This window comes from Dermacentor variabilis, chromosome 2, assembly GCF_050947875.1.
Source record: "Dermacentor variabilis isolate Ectoservices chromosome 2, ASM5094787v1, whole genome shotgun sequence".
NCBI classification, from domain to species: domain Eukaryota; kingdom Metazoa; phylum Arthropoda; class Arachnida; order Ixodida; family Ixodidae; genus Dermacentor; species Dermacentor variabilis.
Genome location: NC_134569.1, coordinates 22,620,284 through 22,643,947, shown reverse-complemented (window position 1 = coordinate 22,643,947; position 23,664 = coordinate 22,620,284). Strand labels below are relative to the sequence as shown.

The window sequence follows — 23,664 nt, the reverse complement described above, 5'->3', positions numbered from 1 at the left end:
TGCATGGTGTTCACAGTGTTAACTTAAAAAAAAAAACAAATGTTGAAGGGATAAAATACAGATGAGGCAGCTGCCGCTGGTGCTTTAATGCGCTTGTCCTCCTATTGTCAAGATTTGCAAAAATAAAGCGAAAGTATGAATTAAAAGCCGTGCACGTCCGCGCCAACAATGATGCAGTAAGCTTTAGCAGTAAGTAACGCAGAGGCAACTCTAAAGAAACGTTAAATCATGAGAATAACTCCCCACGGAATACTGCGGAGGGAGCTCGGGCCCCGTAGTCACCCCGCCGTAGTCGGCGCCTATGCACACACACACACACACACACACACACACACACACACACACACATGCGCGCGCGCACACGTGCCCGCGTGTGCGGAGCCAGGCAGGACTTTCACAGAACGCGACGCTATATTTCGCGTTTCGCTCTACGTGGTACTCCATCTTCAAAAAGAAAAAGAAAACTGTTATCAGTCATCATAGCCAAGGCGCCTTGTTGGACTTCCCGCTTCGCCCAAAGCCCTTGAATCCCAATGGACGGTAAGCTACACAACCAGAAATCGCACTCGTTTTCCCGCAGCGGTAGATGGCGCCACTTTCCCAGCCACTTCAATCCATCTCCAAAGCACGCGTCCCCGCCCACTGCCCACCTCTTCTGCGCCCAGGCGCGGCGCAAACCGACGTTGACGACGCAGCCTTCGCACAGTCGGCGGCGAAACGCCATCGGCTGGTTGCCTTGGTGCGTGACGCCAGCTGTGAGCGCAAGCGTGAAACGAAACCGCCGCGCCAGTCGTCGTCAGGCCGGTCAGAGGCGCTGGATTAACACGCGTATCTCCGAATGCATTCGCCTGCGATGTATCACTGAAAAGCTGTCGTGCCGCGCGTGCCGCGGACAGTGCACACCAGAGCGACGGGCAACGTACGCACCTCAGAGTTCGAGCCACGGCTCGGAGCCAACGGCCGTTCGAGACTACGGTACGGCGCCGCCGCCGGAGTTCGCGAAGCGCTCCTGCTCGTTGGACCTGTGGTGCGAGGCGGCCGGCGGTGAGGAGCAGCGGGTCGGGATCGTTGCGGTGCGCGGTTCTTGAGTCGCGAAGGAGACGTGTCTGACCGGGAGGCGGACGCCGGTGCAGCACCAGCGAGAGTGCGCCATGACCGCGCCGCGCTCGCGGAGAGCACGGCCGCGGAGGCGAGCGGCCCAGAGGCGGGGACCTGGCGTGCACCGGGTCCCCCGGTCCCGGCACTGACGCTGGCTGGAGCGGCTGAAGAGGCGACTGACGGCGATGCGACCTCACTCAAGGCCTACATGGAAGGCGTCAGCAGGCGGTGAGTCTTCTTGCCCACCCCGAATGGAAGCGGGGGTGTGCCATGCGTTCGCGCGCACGACGGTTTTCGTCCGCGTTGCACTCAACTAGCGCATATCAGAGCAATTCGAATCAAATCAAATGCAACCTTATTATTTTGCATTAGACGTTAGCAAGATAACGTATTGAAGATACACGATACAAGATATGCAAGATAGGCTGTTGCCTGCGCTCTGCGCACTGTTCGTTTCTCACAGAAAAAAAAAGAACAAAAAAGTTGATTGTAAATCGGGCAGAAAGTGCCTCAAGTTTACGGACAAGATAGCCTTAGACTTTCGCAGTGGCCACGGATTCTTTTGGTATCGAGGCCGACGGAGATGTGTACGGATTCTGGGCTGTTCTTACATAAACCGTGGTCCGTGAACAAACAGGGACCTCGGAATCTTCACTGGAGCCCATGGAGACGGACGTACAGACGCGGAGCAGGTGACAGTCCTACAAGAAAGACACGACATTTCCGGTGACTTTCCTGAGCTGTCCGCAATATTCACGTACGCACACGCTCGGTGCAGAGCTACAAGGTTGAGAGGCAAATGCTGCTGACTTCTAGAATTGTACCCGACCGTGGTGTTTTTGGGGAACCTTGATTTAAAATAATAAATAAAGAAAGAAAGGTTGAAGTCCTAAATGAAATGCTTTCTCTCCAGAGTCAATGCAATGCATTTTTCTTGCTTAAATGCAACAAACTACGTTCTGATCGGTTCAGCGGTTTTTCAGATGCGAGCATTTCTGCGCCCAAGCTATACTGAATATGACCGCCACGTGTCTGAAGGAGGCTTTCACCGCTTGATAAGAATGACGTTGATATTGCCCATTTATTTATCCAACACTCTGTCACTCGTTTTCACCACTTACGCGTTGTTATACGAACACACTCCTGCATGAAATGCTTGAAAGCCGTCTCCACATTAATTTGCCATGTATAGATGTCGTTCCTTGATGATACTGTATTCTACGCGTATATTGTTCCGTTGCTTTTTAGCGGAGTAATGCATACACCCTCATTCTCCTTTTCCTTACGCTAGTACTCTTCGGGTTAATATACTTAAATCATCATCATCATCATCATTGTAAGCCTATTTTACGTCCACTGCAGGACGAAGGTTTCTCACTCCGATCTCCAATTACCCTTGTCCTGCGCCAACTGCATCGGCGAATTTTTGCGTCTGCGAATTTCTTAATTTCATCAGCCCACGTGTTTTTCTGCCGTCCTCGACTGCGTTTCCCTTCTCTTGGCGCCCAATCTGTCCACCGGTTATCTATCCTACGCATTACATGGCCTGCTCAGCTCCATTTTTCCCTCTTAATGTCAGTTAGAATATCGGCTATCTGCGTTTGCTCCCCTACCCACACCGCTCTCTTCCTGTCTCTTAAAGTTACGCTTAACATTATTCATTCTATCGCTCTTTGCGCGTTCCTTAACTTGTTCTCGAGCTTCTTTGTCAACCTCCAAGTTTCTGCCCCATATGTTAGCACCCATCGAACGCACTGATTGTACACCTTTCGTTTCAAAGATAGTGGTAAACTTCCAGTCAGGATCTGACAATGTCTGCCGTATGCACTCCAACCCATTTTTGTTCTTCTGCAAATTTCCTTCTCATGATCCTGTGAGTAACTGGCCGACCTAGCTAAACGTACTGCTTCGCAGACTCTAGAGTATGACTGATGATTTTGAACTCTTGCTCCCTTACCAGGCTATTGAACATTACCTTTGTCTTCTGCATATTAATGTTCAACCCTACTGTTACGCTCTCTATGTTAAGGTGCTCAATGATTTGTTGCAATTTGTCCCCAGAGTTGCGCTGAACAGGAAAATGTCATGTGCAAATTGAAGGCTGCCGAGATATTCGCCGTTGATACTCACTCCCAAGCCTCGATACTTCTTCCAGGCATGCAATGAATAGCATTGGAGAGATTGTGTCTCCTTTCCTGACCCCTTTCTTTATAGGTATCGTTCTAATTTTCTTGTGGAAAATCAAGTTAGCTGTGTAATCTTTGCAGACATTTTCCAATATATTCACGTGTTCCTTCTGTACTCTTTGATTGCGTAATGCCTCTGTGACTACTGGTATCTCTACTGAATCAAATACCGTTTCGTAATCTATGAAAGCCATATAGGTAGGCTGACTGTACTCTGCAAATTTCTCGATTACCTGGTTGATGACATGGATATGGTCTATTGTAGAGTATTCCTTGCTGAAGCCAGCCTGTTCTCTTGTTTGACTGAATTCAAGTGTTGCCCTTATTCTATTGGACATTACCTTGGTGAATATTTTATAGAATACTGTAAGTAAGCTAATGTTCCTCTAACCTTTCGATTCTTTAACGTTTCCCTTTTTGTGTATCAGTATAATGTTGCCATCCTTCTGGTTCTCTGGAACTCTAGAAGTCGTGAATCATTTCGTATAAAGGGCCGCAAGCTTTTCAAGCATCAACGATCTCCTCCATCTTTGATTAAATCAAGTGTTATTCCATTTTCTTCTGCCGCTTTTTCCCGGTTCATGTCTTGCAAGGCCCTTCTAACTTCATCGCTAGTTACAGAAGAGCTTCTGTATCCAGTTCATTACCACTTTGAGTAAAGGTATCGTGGTTGCTCTGGATACTGTACCGGTTAGTATAGAATTATTACGCTGCTTCTACTACATCTTCGAAATTGCTGATGATATTACCCTGCTTATCTTTCAGTACATATATCTTGGCTTGTCCTATGCAAAGTTTTCTTCTCCCTGATTTCATGCTGCGTCGATTTTTTACTGCTTTCTCAGTCTTTCTAACGTTATAATTTCGATTATCTCTTGCTTTCTTCTTGGTGATCAGTTTTGAAAGTTCCGCTAATTCTATCTGATCTCCTGAGTTGGACTCTTTCATTCTTTGTAGCTTCTTTATAAGGGGCCCCTCACCAGGTGTGGCCATTTTGAGCAGACAAGCGCAGAGCATACATTGCGCGATAACGATCGCGTCTGCAAAGTATTACATCGCTACGCGCCGCGGTAAGATCTTAAATTTAAAACCGAACGCCGTTTTCCCTTCTCCTCGCGGCCGTCGCGATCCAGGCCGGAGGATGACGTACGCGTGCTAGCACGCCTACGTACACGTGTTCGTACGGTGACGTCGCTCGTGGTGACACCTGAATTCGATAATTATTCAAGGGAACACCCCTTTATTTGTGTAATATGTTGCTTGAGTAGACGAATAAAGCTTAGAAAACTAATAAAACACACAAACCGAATGTCTACGTGTCCCCCTTTTTTTTTTACTTCGCACCGTAGCATAAAAGATGTACTTCCGTTTCGTCTGCTTGTTCCCACGTCCTGCAGTCGCGAGCGCAGACAACGAAACTATGTCGTTTTCTACCGTGTTCCAGCGCGGGATCATGCTCTGTGATCCTCTTGTGTCTGCCCCAGTATTCGTGTACCACTGACTTATACCGCCAGTCAGTGCGCTCGTTCACAGACGCCGTCAGCGGAAGAGCGCCGCGCCGCAAAAAAGCTAGGAGAAAAAGAAATGAAAGCGGGGCCCGTGACGTATGCGTCACGAGATCCTAAATGTCCGGTATGGGAGAATACAGGGAAAGAATTTCGCTTGCGGAGGTTAGACGGGGCAAGTGGAGAAAGTGTCTCGCTTGGCAGTGGAGTTCGCCTCCTGAAATCATGGGTTTGCGGCACTGAAATATTTCTATCTCAGCTATTATTGAGCCGATTTGCATTTTTTTTTTTTGCGGCAGAACGCTCCCTAGAGGACGCGTAACAAATTCCAGCGTATAACCAAAATTTGCTATGGGGCCCGGTGAGGGGCCCTTTAAAGAAGCGCGCTGGATGGGCCCATGGTGGTGGGCCGCGGCTCTCGCAACAACTTCATTACTTCAAGAGGTCGCGTTACAGAAAGATTAAAGAAAGGAACGGATGCTTCCACCCTCAATGCAACTAGCTGGCAATGAGAGGGACGCCAAGGTTTCGTTAACCGCAATGACTATATACGCGTCCACAAGGTGTCAAACGACCCTCGCGATAAGAAGTGTATGCCGGCAGAAACACGCACAGTTGTTACTTTTTCCAGACGCAGCCATTCTTCAGAAGTGTCTGTCACGTAGCTATCGTGACATAGCAACTTATGTGACTCCTTGTTTCTTGCAAAACCTTTGTGTGTTGCGACAATTCGATGGGGGCGAAATACGAAAACACCCGTGCACTTAGATTTAGATGCACATTAAAGAACCGTAGGTGGTCAAAATTTACGGAGTCCCCCACTACGGCGTGCCTCATAATCAGAAAGTGGTTTTGGCACGTAAAACCCAACAGTTTTCTTTGTGTTGCGACAAGAAAAGTCATACCGTATAGACTCGTGTGAGGGCCGCACGCGTGTAAGGGCCGACACCCCGACTTGGTAATCCAAAATTTGGAAAAATAATATTTTGAACGGAGAAGCAATCGCGCTCGGAGCCCCAAAGCCGCGCATGCGCATCGGCGAATTTTCGGACGCTGCGTGCTTCCGCGTGACGCTAGTAGATGACGAGAGCAATCTAGTAGCGGCATATAGTATCTAGAGCCATCTAGTATTAGCCCTTACACGGGACCAAACCAAAAGGTTTGGTCCCGTGTAAGGGCCGAACCTCTTCAAAAATTGTGAAATCGCGGCCCTTACACGAATCTATACGGTCGGTATTTCTATGCGTGGGTTTGAGATTACGCACAGGACAGTTTGTGAGTTAGTAAAATGTCAAGTTCGATTGCCTTGTACTGGAAGTTCAACTGCACACGATGTACCCTACAGTTATTGTCTTAATTCATGCGTGATATAAGCATATTATAAATAAGAGTTATCGTGCGAGTTATTAAGAGTTGAGTGATGCGAAAACCTCGCATGTTGAGAGCACTTATTGTTCGTAAGTGAATTACGATAATAAATGAGATATAATATATTACGAAAGGCTGACGTAAGTTTTTGAATTCTTCGGAAGCAATAAAAAATTTGGAGGACGCTTAAGCTTCGCCTTTAAGAGTGGAACGCGATAGCATTAAAAGATTCCTCACTGCTTCTCACGATTCCCGGCAACTGCAGCTTATGTAACCGCAATGTTTACCGGGAAACACTGGCGGCGAACGCTATGCACGAAGGCGAACTTTCTGGGAGAAACGCAGCCTCTTGCGTGTGCCGATTCCGGAGGTAGTGCACAGCCGCGCCAATAAAGTTTCATAATTTTCAGGTTTCTTTTATTGTTTCGCACTTTTAATATTTCAGTCTGAGAATATTTCACATAAAAGGCATGTGCTGTCAGTGTTTTGTTTCATGACATTAGTTTGTGGGATGACATCCTCAAAATTTCGAGGAATAACTTTGTCAAGAATGTAAGACAAGGCATCAGCAACTTTAGTGATAGAATGGTGTGGCAATATAGCCCGCATATACCACATGTTTTATATGAAGGCGTGGCATATACATATAGCTAAATAAATACAGGAATTTTCGCTCACGGGGACGTCGACGCCGGATTTTCTGCGACACAGTGCCCCTAACGCATTCGCGTCAATAGTACTACATTCTGGAGAGTAAATACATCAATAGGAATGCCACAGCATATCACAAATTGGTGTCATTTCACACAGCACCGGTCGCAGCCAGTATGTAGATATAAACAGTTCGTGCACAAGTACCGGAGGGCTTCAGGGATATGTATTATGTATGGTATTATTCACCATTGTGCACATTGCAGATGCACCTGTGTACAGATAATTCGGCACTGCATCAGTACCACGTCTTACAAAGGCATTAATCCCATATCTCAAAAGGTCATCGCATATAGATAACATTTTCTCTTCGGCACAGAAAAAAACATGATTTTTTAGACATAAGTTAGGCAATTTATTATCTTCACTATAGGGATGGTATATAGCGTAAAAACGATGCATTTGATCTCTGCCAGAATATTCTTGCAGAGATCCAATGCATTCTAGAATATGTATTCTCTAGAATATGCATATATCGATATCTACACATCAGCGATTGAAAAGGTACGAGGAACGCTTTAAGGAATGGGACGCTGCCAAAGAAATTCTGCACTGCGGCAGACTTGGGACCAGACGCCAATCATCGCCACTTTCAGCTTTAGATCAACGGATGGTGCGTGCATGGCACCGTCTAGCGACGGCTTTCTTGGGGCAGAGAAACTCAGCGGCGCCTAGTATCGAAAGGAGGAAGAAGTAGAGGAACGGTTCTGCATTGACATCTTGGCTTGGTCGTGTCAGTACAACAGGCCATTAAGTTACATGCAAGCATCACAATTTTTGTAATCGTTGTCCAACTTTATAGCATTGCAATAAAATTCTGAACAAGCATTATGTTTTCCGTGGCTTCCGAGAGAGTAAAAAACAAACATCTTTACTTAAAACCTCGTCCGGTGTATTATGACTCCGGAACGGCCATGATATGGGACACTTCGTACTGTGGGAGGAGCACAAAACGTGCGTATGAAAGGAAAGGAATGACCGACAGGAACGCAACCTACACTATGAATTGTTATCAACCCGCCAAACTGCCAGTTCTAATGGGCACTATAGGGTTTCCAGTAAGGTTACTGAAAGGGCAGTAGAGGGAATGAGGCAGCTCCATTGGGATGTGGGGCGAATGCGGCGAAGTATTATCGATAGGGAACCTTTGAGGGACCTTTATGAGTGTGGGCTGATTGCGCCGTTCCGCTGTTGTAATGGCTCGTCGCGCCATAGTCTCGAAGACAGTGCTTTGGACACAGTGCGATGTCGCTGCATGTCCTCAAACAAGCAGAACGCTGTGCGCACGAGCTGAAAGGTACAGAAACTGCCCAGTATCATCTACTGAACTGAATTTGGAATGTTAAAGACGTGCATAGCGAAGAGCCGATTGCGAAGCACGCTTTGGCATTAGTTTATCAGAGTACTGATACGAGGCAGTGGACGCTGGAAGCAATGGTGACAAGATGTCGCACATGTTTCGGACTCCACCTATTGGTCTCGACAGCGCAGTTATAGGCGAGGCCCAGAACAAAGCCGAACCCGAGGTCGAAGAGGGTTGTTATATTGGATTGTTATTATTCGTAGAACATATTCTAATTTGTTAAAGCGCATGCACAGCGACAGAGACATAGAAGTCACACGAGACAGACATGTGTGTTGTCTCATGTGCCTTATGTGTCCGCTTCATTGCGCCTGATCAACCGATGTCGACATGTGTCGAGCAAGCAAATAGAGAGTAACGTATTTAAATATTATTGCAGCGAGCGCGGACCGTATTGCACACTGCAGAGTGAAAGCTTCCAGCCGGGCGCCCGGTAGGCGGCGCCGCTGGCAATGATCGAGCATTGCGTAGTGGCCGCCCGCGGTATACGGAAGCGTCGTGGCGTCTTAATTACACAGAGGGTTAGGGGACGCAGCAGAATATATTCTTCCTATTCATTTGCCTTCTCGTTTGTGGGTTTTTTCGCAATGCGACAGCGCGGCCTCTGGCGGTCTTTGCTATGCGTAAGAAAAATAGAATAAAAGAAAGAGAAATGGTCGCGCGAAAAGAACATGGCACCAGCGCGAGTGCGCCGCGCGTGAATGTCAGAGGTCGAGGCAGCGAGCGACAGGCGGAAAGGCGCACTCGTCCGTTGATTTAACAAAGCCAGCGCGCGGGCTCCCACCTTAAACGTTCTGGGAAACACAACGAAGGGGTCCCGCAGAAGGTGTCCTGGTTCTTTCGCTTTGCTATATTTTTGTTATTCTTCAATGAAATTTAATCGGCCCTGCCTGTCTGCGACTTCCTCTCTTTTTTTCTTTTTTTTTTTTTTTGTCCGGCGCCGTAACGCAGCCGCTGCTGCTGGAAAGCGCGCAGAAGACTTAGGATTCGCTACAGGTGAAATAGACAATCGAGAGCTGCAGAGTTGTAAGTCATGTTGAATTACATTCACCAGGCGGATCGACCTCGTTGAAGTGGAGATTTGACTGCAACAAAGGAGTCGTTGCTTCGTTAGTACTAGCTGCAGTACGTAAGTGACTACTTAAATGACATGGCCTGCATATTTTTGAAAGGATCGATTGGTCGATCGATCAGTCGACTGATTGTAATCAAACACCTGTGTTGTGCAACATTGTGTACTAGAGGTTGCCTCCGCCTTAGTATCGGCCACCCAACGTTATTTAGGCTGACTTCACACTTGGAGACGTAAATCAGGCTAATCCGCCGTCACATTAGGGCTCCAATAAAACCTACCACGGGCAATCCCGGCTCATTCTTCAACCTATTCCTGTGTATGCAAATTTCCGTAATTGCAACTCTACGGACGCATTCGCCTTGGTCTCGCACGTAAAGGCACGCAGCCCACCGCCAAAGCGGATTCATACCGAGCACACCTATACAGCAAGGGTGCACGACAAGCATTCGATTCAAGAAAAGTTAGTCCTTGCTCACAACACCGGATGCACGTGGTGCAGCACAAGTCTGCTTCTGCAAAAATATGCATATCCAACGCACATGTTTTAATCTACGTGAAGCGACGCTTTAGTGAAGCGGTTAATTAAATGCCGTAAAAGTAACGGCGATGTGTTAAAGTGCATTTATACTTTCAATCCTATACAACGTGTAATCTCGTGCAATGCTTATGTTTATCCACCACAAAGGTCGTCACTTTAATATAATGCAATTTTTATGTTTATGTACTGCACCACGCACAATTATGGCGGGATGTAAACACTAAATCAGGCGAATGCACAGTGTGTGACGTCTACACAGCGATGTCACGTGGACGAAGGCGATGCACGGTGCTTGTCGAGGGAACAATCGCGATGTCAGGTGTATGTACGGAGAAGTACGACAGATAGCTAGCTACATTTAAGGATTCCGTACCTTTGGGTCGCAGTGGCACATACTCATGCTGAAGCAGTAGTAGCAGTATCAACTTTATTTCTCTTAGGGATTTTGGGCGGTGGGTGGGTCCCTCAGTCCGGGGGCTTCACTGGTTTCAGTGGTTCGCTGGGCTTGACCGAGAACTCTCTGGCTCCCCAGATCTTCTCTAGCAAGCCAAGCCTCCTGCTGCCCGTTACTCGGCATTTGCGCCATACGAGGCGAATTGGAATTTGTATAGATCGTAGTTTACACGCTCACGTTGAAGGATTGGTCACACCCAGTAGCACACGCCGAAGCGCTAAATAAAAGAGAATAAAGTAAATTAAATAATCAGTTAAATATAATGCTCTCTTCCACTAAGAGGTCGGTGTGCTTATGAGCCGATGTTATAAGTCAAGGTTATATGTAGAAATTTATTGTTTTATTACGCAGAACAGAGGTGCGCTTACTGGCACTACAGTGGCGGTCTGTGTACAGAGTTCATATACTTATAAGCACGTTTGCTGGTATTTGCATTGTGCACACATATAACGTCATCATATTTTTATGTCCACTGCAGGACAAAGGCCCCTCCACGTGATCTCCTATCACCCGCGTCTTGCGCTAGCTGATTCGAACTTGCGCCTGCGCATTTCCTAATTTTATCACCGCGCCACATGGCCTGCCCAGGTCCAGTTTTTTTCTCCTAATATCAACTATAATATCGGCTATCCCCGTTTTCTCTCTAATCCGCATCGCTCTCCTCCTGTCTGTTAACGTTACGCCTAACATGTTTTGTTCCATCACTTTTTGCGCGGTCATTAACTTATTCTCGAGCTCCTTTGTCAACCTCCAAGTTTGTGCCCCGTGTGTTAGCACCGGGAGAACGCAATGATTGTACACTTTTTTTTCAACGACAGTAGTAAGCTCCCAGTCAGGATTTGGTGATGCCTGATGTATGCACTCAACCCCATTTTTATAAATTTCCTTCTCATGATCAGGGTCCCCGTGAGTAACAGACCTAGGTAAGCGTAGAGGCTGACTGGCGATCATGAATTCTTGTTCCCTTGCCAAGCTATTTGTCTTTTGTCATATTCCTATATTATTCCTACAACCTCACACACACACACACACACACACACACACACACACACACACACACACACACACACACACACACACACACATATATATATATATATATATATATATATATATATATATATATATATATATATATATATATATATATATATATATATATATATATATACCCACAAACGTAACCGTCGAAATATAACCGCGAGAATACAACGTGGATGGCGCAACGCGGCGACCAAGATGTGAAAGGCAATGCTGAGTACGCGAAGCATGATTTTCATTCGTATTGTAGAGTGGCAAATTCGCAGTAAACAGGCGTTTTCGCTTTCACGCCCATCGAAATACGGTTGGCGCTGTCGTGGCAGTCAAAAGCGCGAACTGCGTAGTTACAATCATTAAGCAATGCAGTCAATGTGCCCGCGAAGAGGTTCCGTTGATGTAATTTACAAGACAGTAAATTGAGGTTGTAGAAACACAAAATAAAAGGAGCTTAACGCAGAGTGCGAAGCAGTGACAGCAATATAGCTCGCGCAACTCTGGACAAGCGTTAAAGGAATGCGCGAACAAAAATTAGCTTCTGTGTCCGGCCAGACTTGAGTCCACAGGAGGAGATGGATATTACTTCAAATTAACAAATTACCGAGTTTAACAGCCCGAAAATGCAAAGTGAGTTTTGAGGGACGGTGTATTGGTGGGCTGCGGGTTTAATTTGGACCACCTTGATTTACTTAACGATCACCCAAGGCACGGCACACGAGCGCTTCTGCGTTCGGCAGCCATCGGAATGCGACCGCTACGGCTGGGAATCGAATTCACGACCGTATGTTTAACAGCGCAGCTTGATACCTATAGAAAGGCCAGTCTGAGCGCACAAGCTCAGGCAGAAGGGAAAACGAAGAACAAAAGAGGGATGCAGGATAACAATGACAGAACGCTGAAGCGATTAATGTTGGCAGCTTAAAAACGCAGGCATTTCGCATGCTTCGTGAGGCAGGCGAGAATAGCGAAGAGATAGAGAGAAGCAGGTAGAACAACAGCTAGCGGAAACAAGTCGTTGTCGGCATCACCAAAGCCAAGCGAAGGGGCTTTCTTGTGCCGCACCTAGATGCTCGCGTAATGCGCACATAACGTTGCATACAGTATCCTCACAATATTTTTTTGTTCCTTTCTTTCTTTCTTTCTTTCTTTCTTTCTTTCTTTCTTTCTTTCTTTCTTTCCTTCTTTCTTTATTTCTTTTTATTCGGCGCTCTTTCACAAACTCCGTCCACGCCAGGAAATAGTCGAGAATATCTTCATGTGTGCGATATCCTGCGCGCATGTCGAATGACAGCAAGTGCGGCCTTGCGAGCGCTTTCCTGCTCGACGTGCGTGCCGGCAGGAGAAGCGGAGAAAGAAGGAAGAGCGCTTCCGTCATCGCGAATCGGAAGCATATGCGCGCGCGACGTTCTCAACCGCGGTTCGAGTTGCGTGGATGCTGGTGCGCGCTCAGGCGCTGCGAAATGTCAACGACTCCTGTTCGTTCTCGGTGAACCCTGCGATTTGCTCTGCCTGCTGACGATGGCGCTGCGCCGGAGGTGAAAGAGAGAAACACGGGAGCGGAGGCACGGGACACAGAGAGGGAAAGCAGGCGAGGAAGCTTGAAGGACTACGCTGCGCATGTGGGAAGTCGCTACCTGCGCGAGCGCTGAATTGTTAATTGACCAGTACGAATCGCCGAGCTGCTACGGCTACAGATTCAGAGCCGACACGGAGTGGACGCAAGAGTTCGTGCAGTGGCGCTGTGAATAATGAATTTGGAGAAAAAAAAAGCGTATGGAATAAAGATAACGGCCCAGGGCTGCGAGTTCTTTTCTCCTCGGTAATTGTTATATTTTCCTTCTGTGTATCGCGCAGTGGAAATGAAGCGATGGAGCTCGTAGCCGAAGTGAGGTCGCTGGAGCAAATTTAACCAGTAACATTGCAGAAAAGAAGAGCTCTGTTTCGGACATATTGAGAAACGGCCATGCACTTATTTGGCCTTGGTGCTTTAATAAATAGGTGTGTTTATGAATGGCAGTTGAACTAATGTAGCAACAATGTGCTTTCGATAAAAAGAAGCAAAAAAGAACTTTAATTGTTTAACACTCTAATTTGAGCCGTCTACGTTTGTGGAGGTCGCGTTCCTAGGTGACGGAAGAAATGACTGAGGGAGTGAGAACAGCTATAGCTGCACAAAAAAAAAAGGGAAGAGAAGGAAAAGAGCGCTCTCTTGAGAAAGGGATGGCGTAGCATGAATGAATGAAGACCAAGGAGCAAGAGCGCGCTTGTTCGCGGTTAAGAAATGCGTTGTGGTCAGCGGTGAGTTCAGCAAAAGTAAAAAGTCGGAAAGCAAAGAGTAGGCAGCAGATGGAGGGAAGGAAGAAAGTTTCCTGTCAAGCGCTTGTTCGCTTTTTAGCGTTTTCGTTTTCGCGAATGTTTTCTTAAATTGCATTAGGCAGACCAAAGTAGGATGGAACGTACGCCCTAAAAGATCTAAGTTTACTTTTGTAGCTAGAATAAGTAAGAAGAGGAACAGCAGAGTGCCGGCAGTCGTCGCTGAGTGCAAACGCAAGGGAAAATGCCAAGCGTGAGCGGCCGAAGGCGACGACGATGGCTGTTTGCCAGATGAGTGAGGACGGGCATCGAGCGAACACAAGGACCTGAAGAACAGAAAGCCGCTGAAAAAGGAGTGAAGAGAAAACAAAGAAGGAGGCAGCAGAGAATGAACTGAATCGCGATGAGCACGAAGACAATGGTTGGGAGAGAGTTAGTGTAATTAATTAAACTATGGGGTTTTACGTGCCAAAACCACGATCTGTTTGTGAGGCACGCCGTAGTGGGGGACTCCGGAATAATTTCGACCACCTGGGCTTCTCTAACGTGCACCTAAATCTAAGCATACGGAAATCGAACATAGCAAGCAACAGCAAACGACTGTTGCTGATGGCACTGCCACAGAAGCAATATAAATTTGCGCCGGTGTAGAGAAAGCAGCGTGGCGGCGTTTGCGGCGGTGTTGTGCAGGAAAAGGAGAGTAACCAGCGATGGCCGCGCTCCGCAAATACCCACGCTCAACTCTGACCTTTCCAGCGACGTAAACGCAAACAAATGGACGGCGGGGCTTCGCCGTGGAAGCGGTCGCTGTGCGCGCTCGTCCACAGGCTGCCGCCGCCGCGCTCGCGTAATTCCGCAGAATTCGGGAGCGAGGGAAAGGGCAAGGCCGCGCCGCCAGCCGGCTTCGGGAAATTCGGGAGCAAAGGAGCGCGCCCCCTTCCACGAGAAACGGAATGCCGGAGGAAGAAGAAAAACCGCACGCGAGCCAACGCTTCGGCGTGCGTCTCTCGCGAAGGACAGCTTTTCACGCGGTGGCTGCGGCGGAAATCGAACGGAGTTCTCGCGACGTTCCTTCCGTCACAGCGCTAGAGCGACGGCGCGCATGGGGCGGCAACCTGTTGGGCGCCGTCGTCACGCTGCGTTAGGAGGAGGACGAGCCGCAGGTTCCGCAGGTGGGGCGCGCGCTTTGCGTGAGGCAGAGAGAGCTCGCTCCCAAGCAGAGCCGAACGCCGACGTTCCGCACATAGTGCCATCACGCCGCCGTAATCGTGTGGAGCTTAAATGCAGACACACACTAGTCTGTGGGCCCGCTAAAGCATGCCGTGCTGTCTGGTATACGTCTTAACAGCTGCGCTTCTATGTTTATGCGCGTGGACCACGACGCCGCGACGTGGAAAAGAAAAAAGAAAAACGTAAAAGCATGATGTAATGCTCCAGTGCGAAGATTTACGGTATCCTTATATCTAACGACGATGTAGAGCCGAACAATGGGCGACGTAATCTCTGCACTTGAAGAGTTGATATCGGATTAGCGAGGGCGTTGTACAAACAAGACGACGGGACACCTTCCACAACGAGACAGAACTTGTAGGAGTGACCCGACCATCAAAATGTTGGCAGGTACCAATTACGATTATTGTTTAAGTTTCTAAGTTATGCGTCGACATTCGCACAGCACACACAGTTTATTCAGCTTCCATTTACAGCCCCGTTATGTTTGTGCCCTGGGGCTTGCTTGACGGGAGGCCAGAGCTATGGTGTGGCGACCGTGTATGCCGCATTCATCCCCCCATTGTGCCTGCTTCGAGCATGCGACGACTGCGTGCACGGCTCGGGTTTCTTCGCGGCAGCACGGCGTCTACGACGGATGCGGCCACAGGCTCACGGACTGCTATTTGGCCACTCCCCGTGCCGGCAGCAATGCGCCCTCGCCTGCGTCCGGCGGCGCCCGCACCACGGACGACTCCCGCTGTGGTCGGGACGATTTCCAAAGGAGCGCTGTGTTTCGTCCCCGTGTCTGGCAGTTCCCTTTGGCCTATGCTGGGACATAAAACTCGCCCGGCACACCACTCTGACCGACCGCCAGATTGACCTGACGCCGCAGCGGTTCCAGGAAGCGCCGGCCACCGAAATTGGCGTTATGACCACGGAGGCTGCCCGGACCCTCTCTCCCTCGACGTTGTTTCGTACTTAGGGGAATCGTATGGGGAATCTGGGTGACTGGGCGGTGTTATTTAAGGAGCTTGCAGCTGCCTCCGTTGAGCTCTCCTAGTAACTACCACAAAACGTAAACACTGTATAAAGAATTATTCGCCGAGAAAGCTCTCCTCGTCTCTGACTCTGCGTGAAGTGGGGTCAAGACGTCCTGCCGGCCACGCACACACAACAGCTCATTGAGCGAAGCGTGACGGGGTGTCTGTTTAACTTGGCCGAGTTTGCAGCCAAACGCACTGCGTCCGTCTCTGGGAACCTTCTGAGCTCTAAGCCTGCATGCCCGAACCACGCATGCACAACGGTGGCGGTGCTCTTCTGCTCAACAGTCGCACGTATCCCGCGCCCCTTCTCAACTGGTGGTGTGTCACAGAGCAGGTACTTGCTTACACCGCTGCAAGCCCGGGCTCGATTCCGCGCAGGGACTAGATTTTTCCAAATTCTTATTACGATGTCGTCATATCGAGGCCGGCACATGGCAGCCAAAGAAATGCATCTCGCATTTAAGAAACACCTGTTATGCGATTGCAGTTATGGCGCTCGCCATCCCAGCGAAATCAGCGTATACGAATAGGAAGGCCGTCTGATAGAGAGAGAGGGGATATATATATATATATATATATATATATATATATATATATATATATATATATATATATATATATATATATATATGATTTAGGGAAGACAGGGAGGAAGGGTAAAGGTGATTGAAAGATGAGAAGCTCACATTATGCACGGCATACATACATTGAGGCGCCCATCGTTCAGTTCATCACAAGCGGTGATACAGACTGGCGTATCTCAAAAGTCGTGGCAGCTGTTTTGTGGCTTTGCACATCGGAGACGCACGAGGCCGCGTACGCAAGATATTCTCGTCTGTTGAAAGACTGTCATCTAATTGCCCTAAAGCTGCCTGAAGGCCTCTCACATTCGTATAATGGGCAGTCACAAAGGAGGTGTTTTAAGGTTCCACCAAGAATCTAGATCATACGGTGCATCCGTTCAGTGTTGATATATTCAGCCAATATTTGCACCACATTGCATCATTTGGTGAACTGTGTTCTGCAATACTTGGTTATTTTTGCTGGACAGGTTTCGTTTGTCTTGACTTAAGTCAAATCAGTTCACAACCGCAATTCCGTGGTGTCGCTGATGCGTGCATGCATGTACTGTTTATGTAAACAAATCCGGTTGTGTCCGTGTCTGTTGAGCTGACGCATGCGTTCGTTGCTCGCTTGACTGAGCAGTGATATGCACGGGCAGCGTAAGCGCACCCTAGAGGGCAGCCCGCGCGCTTATGCGCCGGTGACGTTCTGCTTCGCTGATCACTACATCCAGGTACGCTTGAGACTGTGACCATATATGCCTGCTCGCAGTCATGTTCGCATGGATGAATTTGACGAAACATTGCTTTTTTTCTCGTGAGCGACTGTCAGAACTGTCAGTACAACCGTAGGTGCGAGTGCAGCGTGTTGTTTAGGTCTGGGCTCAGGGCTTCGCTTATACAACGTCGCTTCTTCGGAGTAACCGACCATCGAAAATGCTTTGGAGAGGCGGAAACGCTCCGCCTAATCTACGCCTTCGTAATTATGCGAGTCATGTACGGTCTCACGTATACCTAGAACTCAGTGAGGCCGAGCTTGGACAATTCGATTCGGTCCTCCGTGCAGCCTATAAGACTGCCCTCGGACTATACCAACAGGAACGCTCACGGATCGGCTTTTAGCTTTAGGGATCGACAGCACTTTTGAGGGCCGTGGTCCTCATCTCGCAACGAGAAAGACTCAGTCTCACGGGTACGGAGGTCTTACGTGCATGGCTTAGGGTATCTCATGCGGTCGCAATACAGTGACAAGGAACCCGCACTCCTTACCGACAATATCTGTACAGAAATAAATACCGGGCCTATACAGAAAGACATGAATGACTTATAGTACCACCGAGCGCGTCGCGACGCCAGAGCCAGGCAATTCGGAAAACAATACGGAACGGAGCCAGACACACTTCACACGGACGCAGCCCGCTGTGGCACACATCTTTTTTTCGCTAGTTGCCGTCAGCTCGGCCTACAAGCCAGGGCTTGCGCCTCAGCCAAGACCAGCTCGGCAAACACAGCGCAAGCCCTAGCGGTCGCCCTCGCAATCAAAACCAAAGAAGCCGCTAGGCAGGGATCTTATATATCCTCACGGGGGCGTGCTGTTATTTCACTAGCGGCCGCGTTCCTGCGCGTGTCGCCCGCCCATTAGGTGCAACACTAAACCAGGAACATAGAATCATATGGCGCCCGGGACACATCGCAGCCACGGGTAACGACAGAGCAGACAGTGCAGCTCGAGCTACTGCTCACCTAGCGACTGGCGGCGGACAGTCGCTCCCCCCCCCCCACCCACCCACACACACACACACACACACACACACACACGCCCCGGGATGTCCTGGAACACCAGCGTCGAAAAAGACAGCGCTACCCGCCGGCACACCCTCAGCTATAGCTGTAAGGGAAGTGTATGAGTGGCGCCGCCCGCAGACAAATACACACCTGCACCTACGGTTAAAACGTGCCGTTCACCCCAGCGCATACGAGGGCCTGTGGTGTGGATGGCAGCCAACTTTCGCCCACACTACGTGGGAATGCGAGCTCAGCCCATCCAAAATTAATAAGCCTCACGTTCCGGCGCAAAAATTGAGAACGGAGCGTTGGGAGACCTGGCTCACCAGCAAGGAAGAGGAGGCCCGAGTGGCGCTCCTCGACCAAGCACCACGGGCTGCTGAGACCATTCGAGCCTAGGGGCGCCACCCACCTGCTTACCTAACCCTTTCCTTTTGCAATAAACGTTATCAATGCAATTCGGCAGAAGATTGCAAGAGAGAGAGATAGAAAGAGGAATATAGGAAGGCAGGAATGTTAACCAGTCATGAGTCTGGTTGGCTACCCTACGCTGGGAGAAGGGAGAAGGGGAAGAGAAGGCGTAGAGACGTGTACGGACAGTACTTGAGTTAAAGCGGCTCGCGCAAACCAGACGTTCTGAGAAAGCACAAAAGTACCTTCACTGCCTTCTGAGCCGATGATCGGTGGGGACGGTGACCTAGTACTGTCTGTTCACTCGGAGGACGATCATCTAATTTCCTCAATGTGTTGGACAAAGATTGCCTTTGTGCTTTAAATTGAGGGCAATGGCACAATAAGTGGTCAATGTTCTCCTCGCATCCGCAAACATCACATGCACGACTATCAGCCATTCCAATTAGTGCTGAGTAGGCATTCGTGAAGGCAACTCCAAGCCACAGCGACACAGAAGAGACGCTTTGCGTCGGTGCAGACCGACCGGAGAGCTGAGTTGCGGTGACGGGTTTATTCTGCGTAGTCTTGTGCGCCTTGTATGTGCGGTATTCCACGCTGCTAAGGAGATCGTGCGTGCTAGAATGCGAAGTTGTCTCGCGACGTCGGTCCTTGAGAGAGGAATGGGGACGCAGCGGTCTTCTTGGTTTGACGGTCCGAGCTGCCTTATCTGCGTCATCATTTCCTATGATATCGCAATGACCTGGTATCCACTGAAAAGAGATATCATGGCCTTTATATTTTAAGTGATGGAGAAGTTCCACGATTTCGCACGTGAGCTGATCGTGAGTTCCATGTCGGAGTAACGACTGCACACATTGCAAGGCCGGCCTTGAATCGCAGAAGACTGCGCATTTTCTATCACTTTCAGCATGTATCACATGAAGCGCGTCGCGGAGAGCCGCAAGCTCTGCAGCTGTAGACGTAGTGACATGGGAAGTCTTGAACCGCTGGGTTATTCTCATTGTTACTATAACTACAGCGCCACCGGAACTGGTTGATGTAGTTGATCCATCAGTATAGACGTGTATGCAGTCGCTGTATTTCTCGTACAAGAGAAGTAAAGTTAGTTGCTTATGTGCTGATGACTGCAGGTCCGGCTTTTTCTGAAGTCCTGAGATTACTCAAACAAAGATTGCAAGAGGACGGCGCAAGTGGTGGTCAAGAGAAAAGCATGCAACTCATGTGCTAGAAACAAAAGAACGATATGTCAGAAGAACACGTACGCTACGCTTATATTTTATAGCCATCGAATTAAATCGTTATTTACTTACGATGTCCATTTAGTCATTACGTGTATCGAGTGTTGGGAATGGCGTTACGACGCCCGCGACTGAACACAAGAAGCTCCCACCAAGAAGCGGGCAATAACGGAAGCCTAACCGGCGTTTTGATTATTGAGTGATTGATTGGGTTTAACTAAGACTACGGAGTTGTTCGATAGCCTAACGAGGGAAAGGAGGTTAAGTGATTGGTAGCCAATGTCTTTAACCTGCACAAGAGTACATTTATCTAGATCAAGTATAGTTACAGGGAATTCGAGTCTTGACAAGGAAGTTTCTCGCCGAATAAAAATGGCTGGAGCGCGTATGACAGGCACTTCTTATTCACAAAGGGCAGCTTGCTGATATATCTGAAAAGAATAGTGTGGAATCGCTGCATTCTATCAGTGCTAACCAATGGCGCTGCAACTTTAAGGATAACACTGAAGCTCAGTAGAAAGCAACCTCGCAACATGCGATGCAGCGATATATGTTAAGCGTAACGTTAAGAGATAGTGCTTGCTCAAGGGATAGTGGCTTGAACAACGCTCTGCAGTGTTAGTGAATTTGCCCGTATACATGGTAGCTGAAGATGTTTCTCTTTACTGCCGTGCACGTGCGTGTGTTTGTCCGTCCATATCTTTTATTGCGATAGCAGATATATGGACACTCCAAGCGAATTTTTGCCGTCGCCGTGAGGTTCCATACGTATTCATATGTATGCTATATGCCATGCCATGCTATATGACATGCGGTATATGCGGATTATATTGCCACACCATTCTATCCGTAAAGTTGACTATACCAGGTCTTACATTCTCGACAAAGGTATTCCTTAGGATTTTGAGAATGGCAGTTCACAAACAAATGCCATGAAACAAAACACCGACAGCGCATGTCTTTTATCTTAAATCTTCTCAGACTTAAATATTAAAAGTGCGAAGCAATAACAGAGCTCATAACCTAAATACTATGTCATTTTATTGGCGCGGCTGCGCACTACCTACGATATCGGCCCAGAAAAGTGGTTTGAAGTGTACCCGATACAGAAAAGTGCTGGTAAAGTCGCTAACAAAGACGTTGGCTTTAATTAATAAACAAAAATGCAATTATGCGATGGCAGGTTTCGAACAGAGGACCCCTAACAGCTCGTTTTTAGACAGGTTACGTTTACTTCATGTTGCCACTACAGCTACGGGTCTTACATTTCGTGTAATATTCTAACATGTTGCTGTCGCATTCATTGCTACGTTCTTATGGCGAAACTGTGATATCTTCTTTTTTTTTCATTTATCTATCAGCTTTAACATTTAGACTAGTGTGTCAGCCGTAGCCAAGCATATCTTGACCTCTCCAGCTTTCATTAAAAGTTCACTTTATTTCATCGTCGATAACAAAAAAAAAAAAAAACATGAACCCACACAGCGCACATTACGTGCTATTTTGGATGTAAAATGTGTTGGATTTAAAACGACTGAGTTACCCAGCGAACAACGGCGGCTCTAATGACCCAGACTGCGCTTAGCGTTGGCAATTATGAAGTAACCATGCCGTTACGATTAGGGGTTAAGAGAGCTATGTGAGTTGCGACAGTTCGCGTACGAGGTTAGTTCTAGCACAATGTCGCCAGTTAGATCGGAGTGCTTCAATAAGCGGCAGAAGGTTACCATTGGTGCAAATTAAGTTAATTTTCGTTTTTCGGCACTGCGTACATTTGCTGCACGATGCACCAAGTAACCAGAGCGACATAAGAGAACAACGCAGAATTAACAATGCAACCCGAGAAAATGGGAGAATTATTTTCTTTTTCTCTATGAAGAGGGAACGGAAGAAAATTAAGCGCAGCTATCACAATTGGCTTCGCCATTTGTGGTCTAATATAATGTCACGATTATTTACTTGAAATCGATGCAGCAAAGTAATGCTCGATCCATACGGGCAGCCTTACTTTCTTACATTCCATCCGTCCTGTCAGTGTCCTTTAATGAGCCCTACACTCATCTCTGCCACACCTGGCACGCTCCAAACTCTCTCTAACGGTAACGAATGTGCTGATGACGGTGAATGTGAAGAAGACAATTAGAGAAGAATGTTGGGCTGGTTAGTGTGTATTCCAGACTTGAGACATAGTCGAATGAGTGCAGGATCGGGTCCCGTGTGCTTCTGGATCTCGTCGCACGTCCTTATTTCTTTTTTCCTAGTTATGTATCTCTCAAGTGAAGAAGGCATTCGATATGATGCTGAGTGTTGTCACAAATGCCAATCTCGTTCAAGGAGAAGTAGTGAGAAAGAAAGTCTTTCTGTAGTGCAAACAAAACACGGGCCGGTTTACGGTACGCACTGCCGCATCACCGCGAAGCCAACCCGTCCTCGTTGCCAGTCCCTCGCATACACAGAAACTGATGTTCCCTACGCGAGTCGGAAACCCGAGCCAGCCGCTCGATGTGCAACAGATCCCGTTCGGTAGCAGACACATGGGAACTGTTCGACCGTGTCGACTGCTGACCCCTCGAAGGCGGCTCGCCGTCGTGCTCGTTAGACGGAAGGAGACGCGCTGCAGGTATCACATGCAACGCAATACTGTGCGACGGCCGAGATTTATTTCGCCTATTTAAATTCACCGTTGCCCACCTTCTCACGAGGGCGCCATGGAGCAACGTGGCGCACTGCTCAGAACAATACCTCGGCAATGCCCCCCTCCCTCCACCTGCAGCCAATTATAACATACATCGTAACATATGTTAATAACATAAGCTATAACATATCAGGTCAGCCGTCAACGATGAGTTGTACTCTTTTTCGTCATGCGGTGATGCTGCTGTTTCAATTTCTGAAGCTTTAGCCTTGTGCACCGACCGCAGGGTATTTCGCGACGCACTGGTCAATTATCTTATTGATAAAGAGATATCTGCGGTGCGAAAAAAATCACGATTGGTATACGATTTGCATTCATTCTAATTATCAGCTTGGTAGCATCAGTTTGTACCTGCGTTCATATGGCGCTTCTGGGCTACTTCTTTATGTTATAATGCACATCTATAAAGGGTTTACTTTCATAATTTTTTAATTATTGCTTTTTTATGTAAACGTTCTTATCTCTTTCTTATGTAGTTTATTCTTACTCAAAGCCATTCGCACACCTCTTGCAAGATTTGCTGGCCCACATTGTTATAAAATCGGAAGCGTCGGCCATCATTATGAGAACCACAATGACTGCTGGTTGCAAGAGTGATGATTCCACCGAGTGAAGACCGTACGATGTTGTGTGCCATAGGCGCAATGTTAACCGGGGTGAGCAAAGCAGTACAGATACAAATGTAGGCACGTCTTATGATTTCACCACAGTAGCTGTTTCATGCACGACAACCTTCCTGTAGCTGCCAAATTTTGCGACTTCAATGGAAAGAGAGAGAGAGAGAGAGATAAAAGGCAGGGAGGTTAACCATGACAGAGCCCGATTGGCTACCCTACAATGGGGGAAGGAAAAAATGAGTGGGAAAGATTAAGAGAAGAAGGGAAAGTCTACTGTGGATATCTCTGACGTGGTAACAGCTTTCTGCTCTATATCACTGACAGTTACTCAGTTCGGATCACCCATCATCGCCCGTCGGCCCATAAAGCGGTGAAGGTATTTTTGTCTTTCTTAAGGACGACGGGTTTGTGCGACCATCTGTGACTATTAATGCAATTTCTGTAAGAC

At 48.0% G+C, this 23,664-nt stretch overlaps 1 protein-coding gene across 1 annotated transcript in view; it reads left to right on the top strand.

Moving 5' to 3' along the window:
• The first annotated feature begins 703 nt into the window (after window positions 1-703).
• LOC142571495 (uncharacterized) overlaps window positions 704-23,664 on the top strand; it is a 103,488-nt gene continuing 80,527 nt past the window's right edge. Inside the window, exon 1 of the mRNA XM_075679895.1 lies at window positions 704-1,326. Coding sequence (XP_075536010.1) covers window positions 1,307-1,326 — 20 coding nt within the window. The 5' untranslated portion in view covers window positions 704-1,306. The remainder of the gene's footprint in view (window positions 1,327-23,664) is intronic.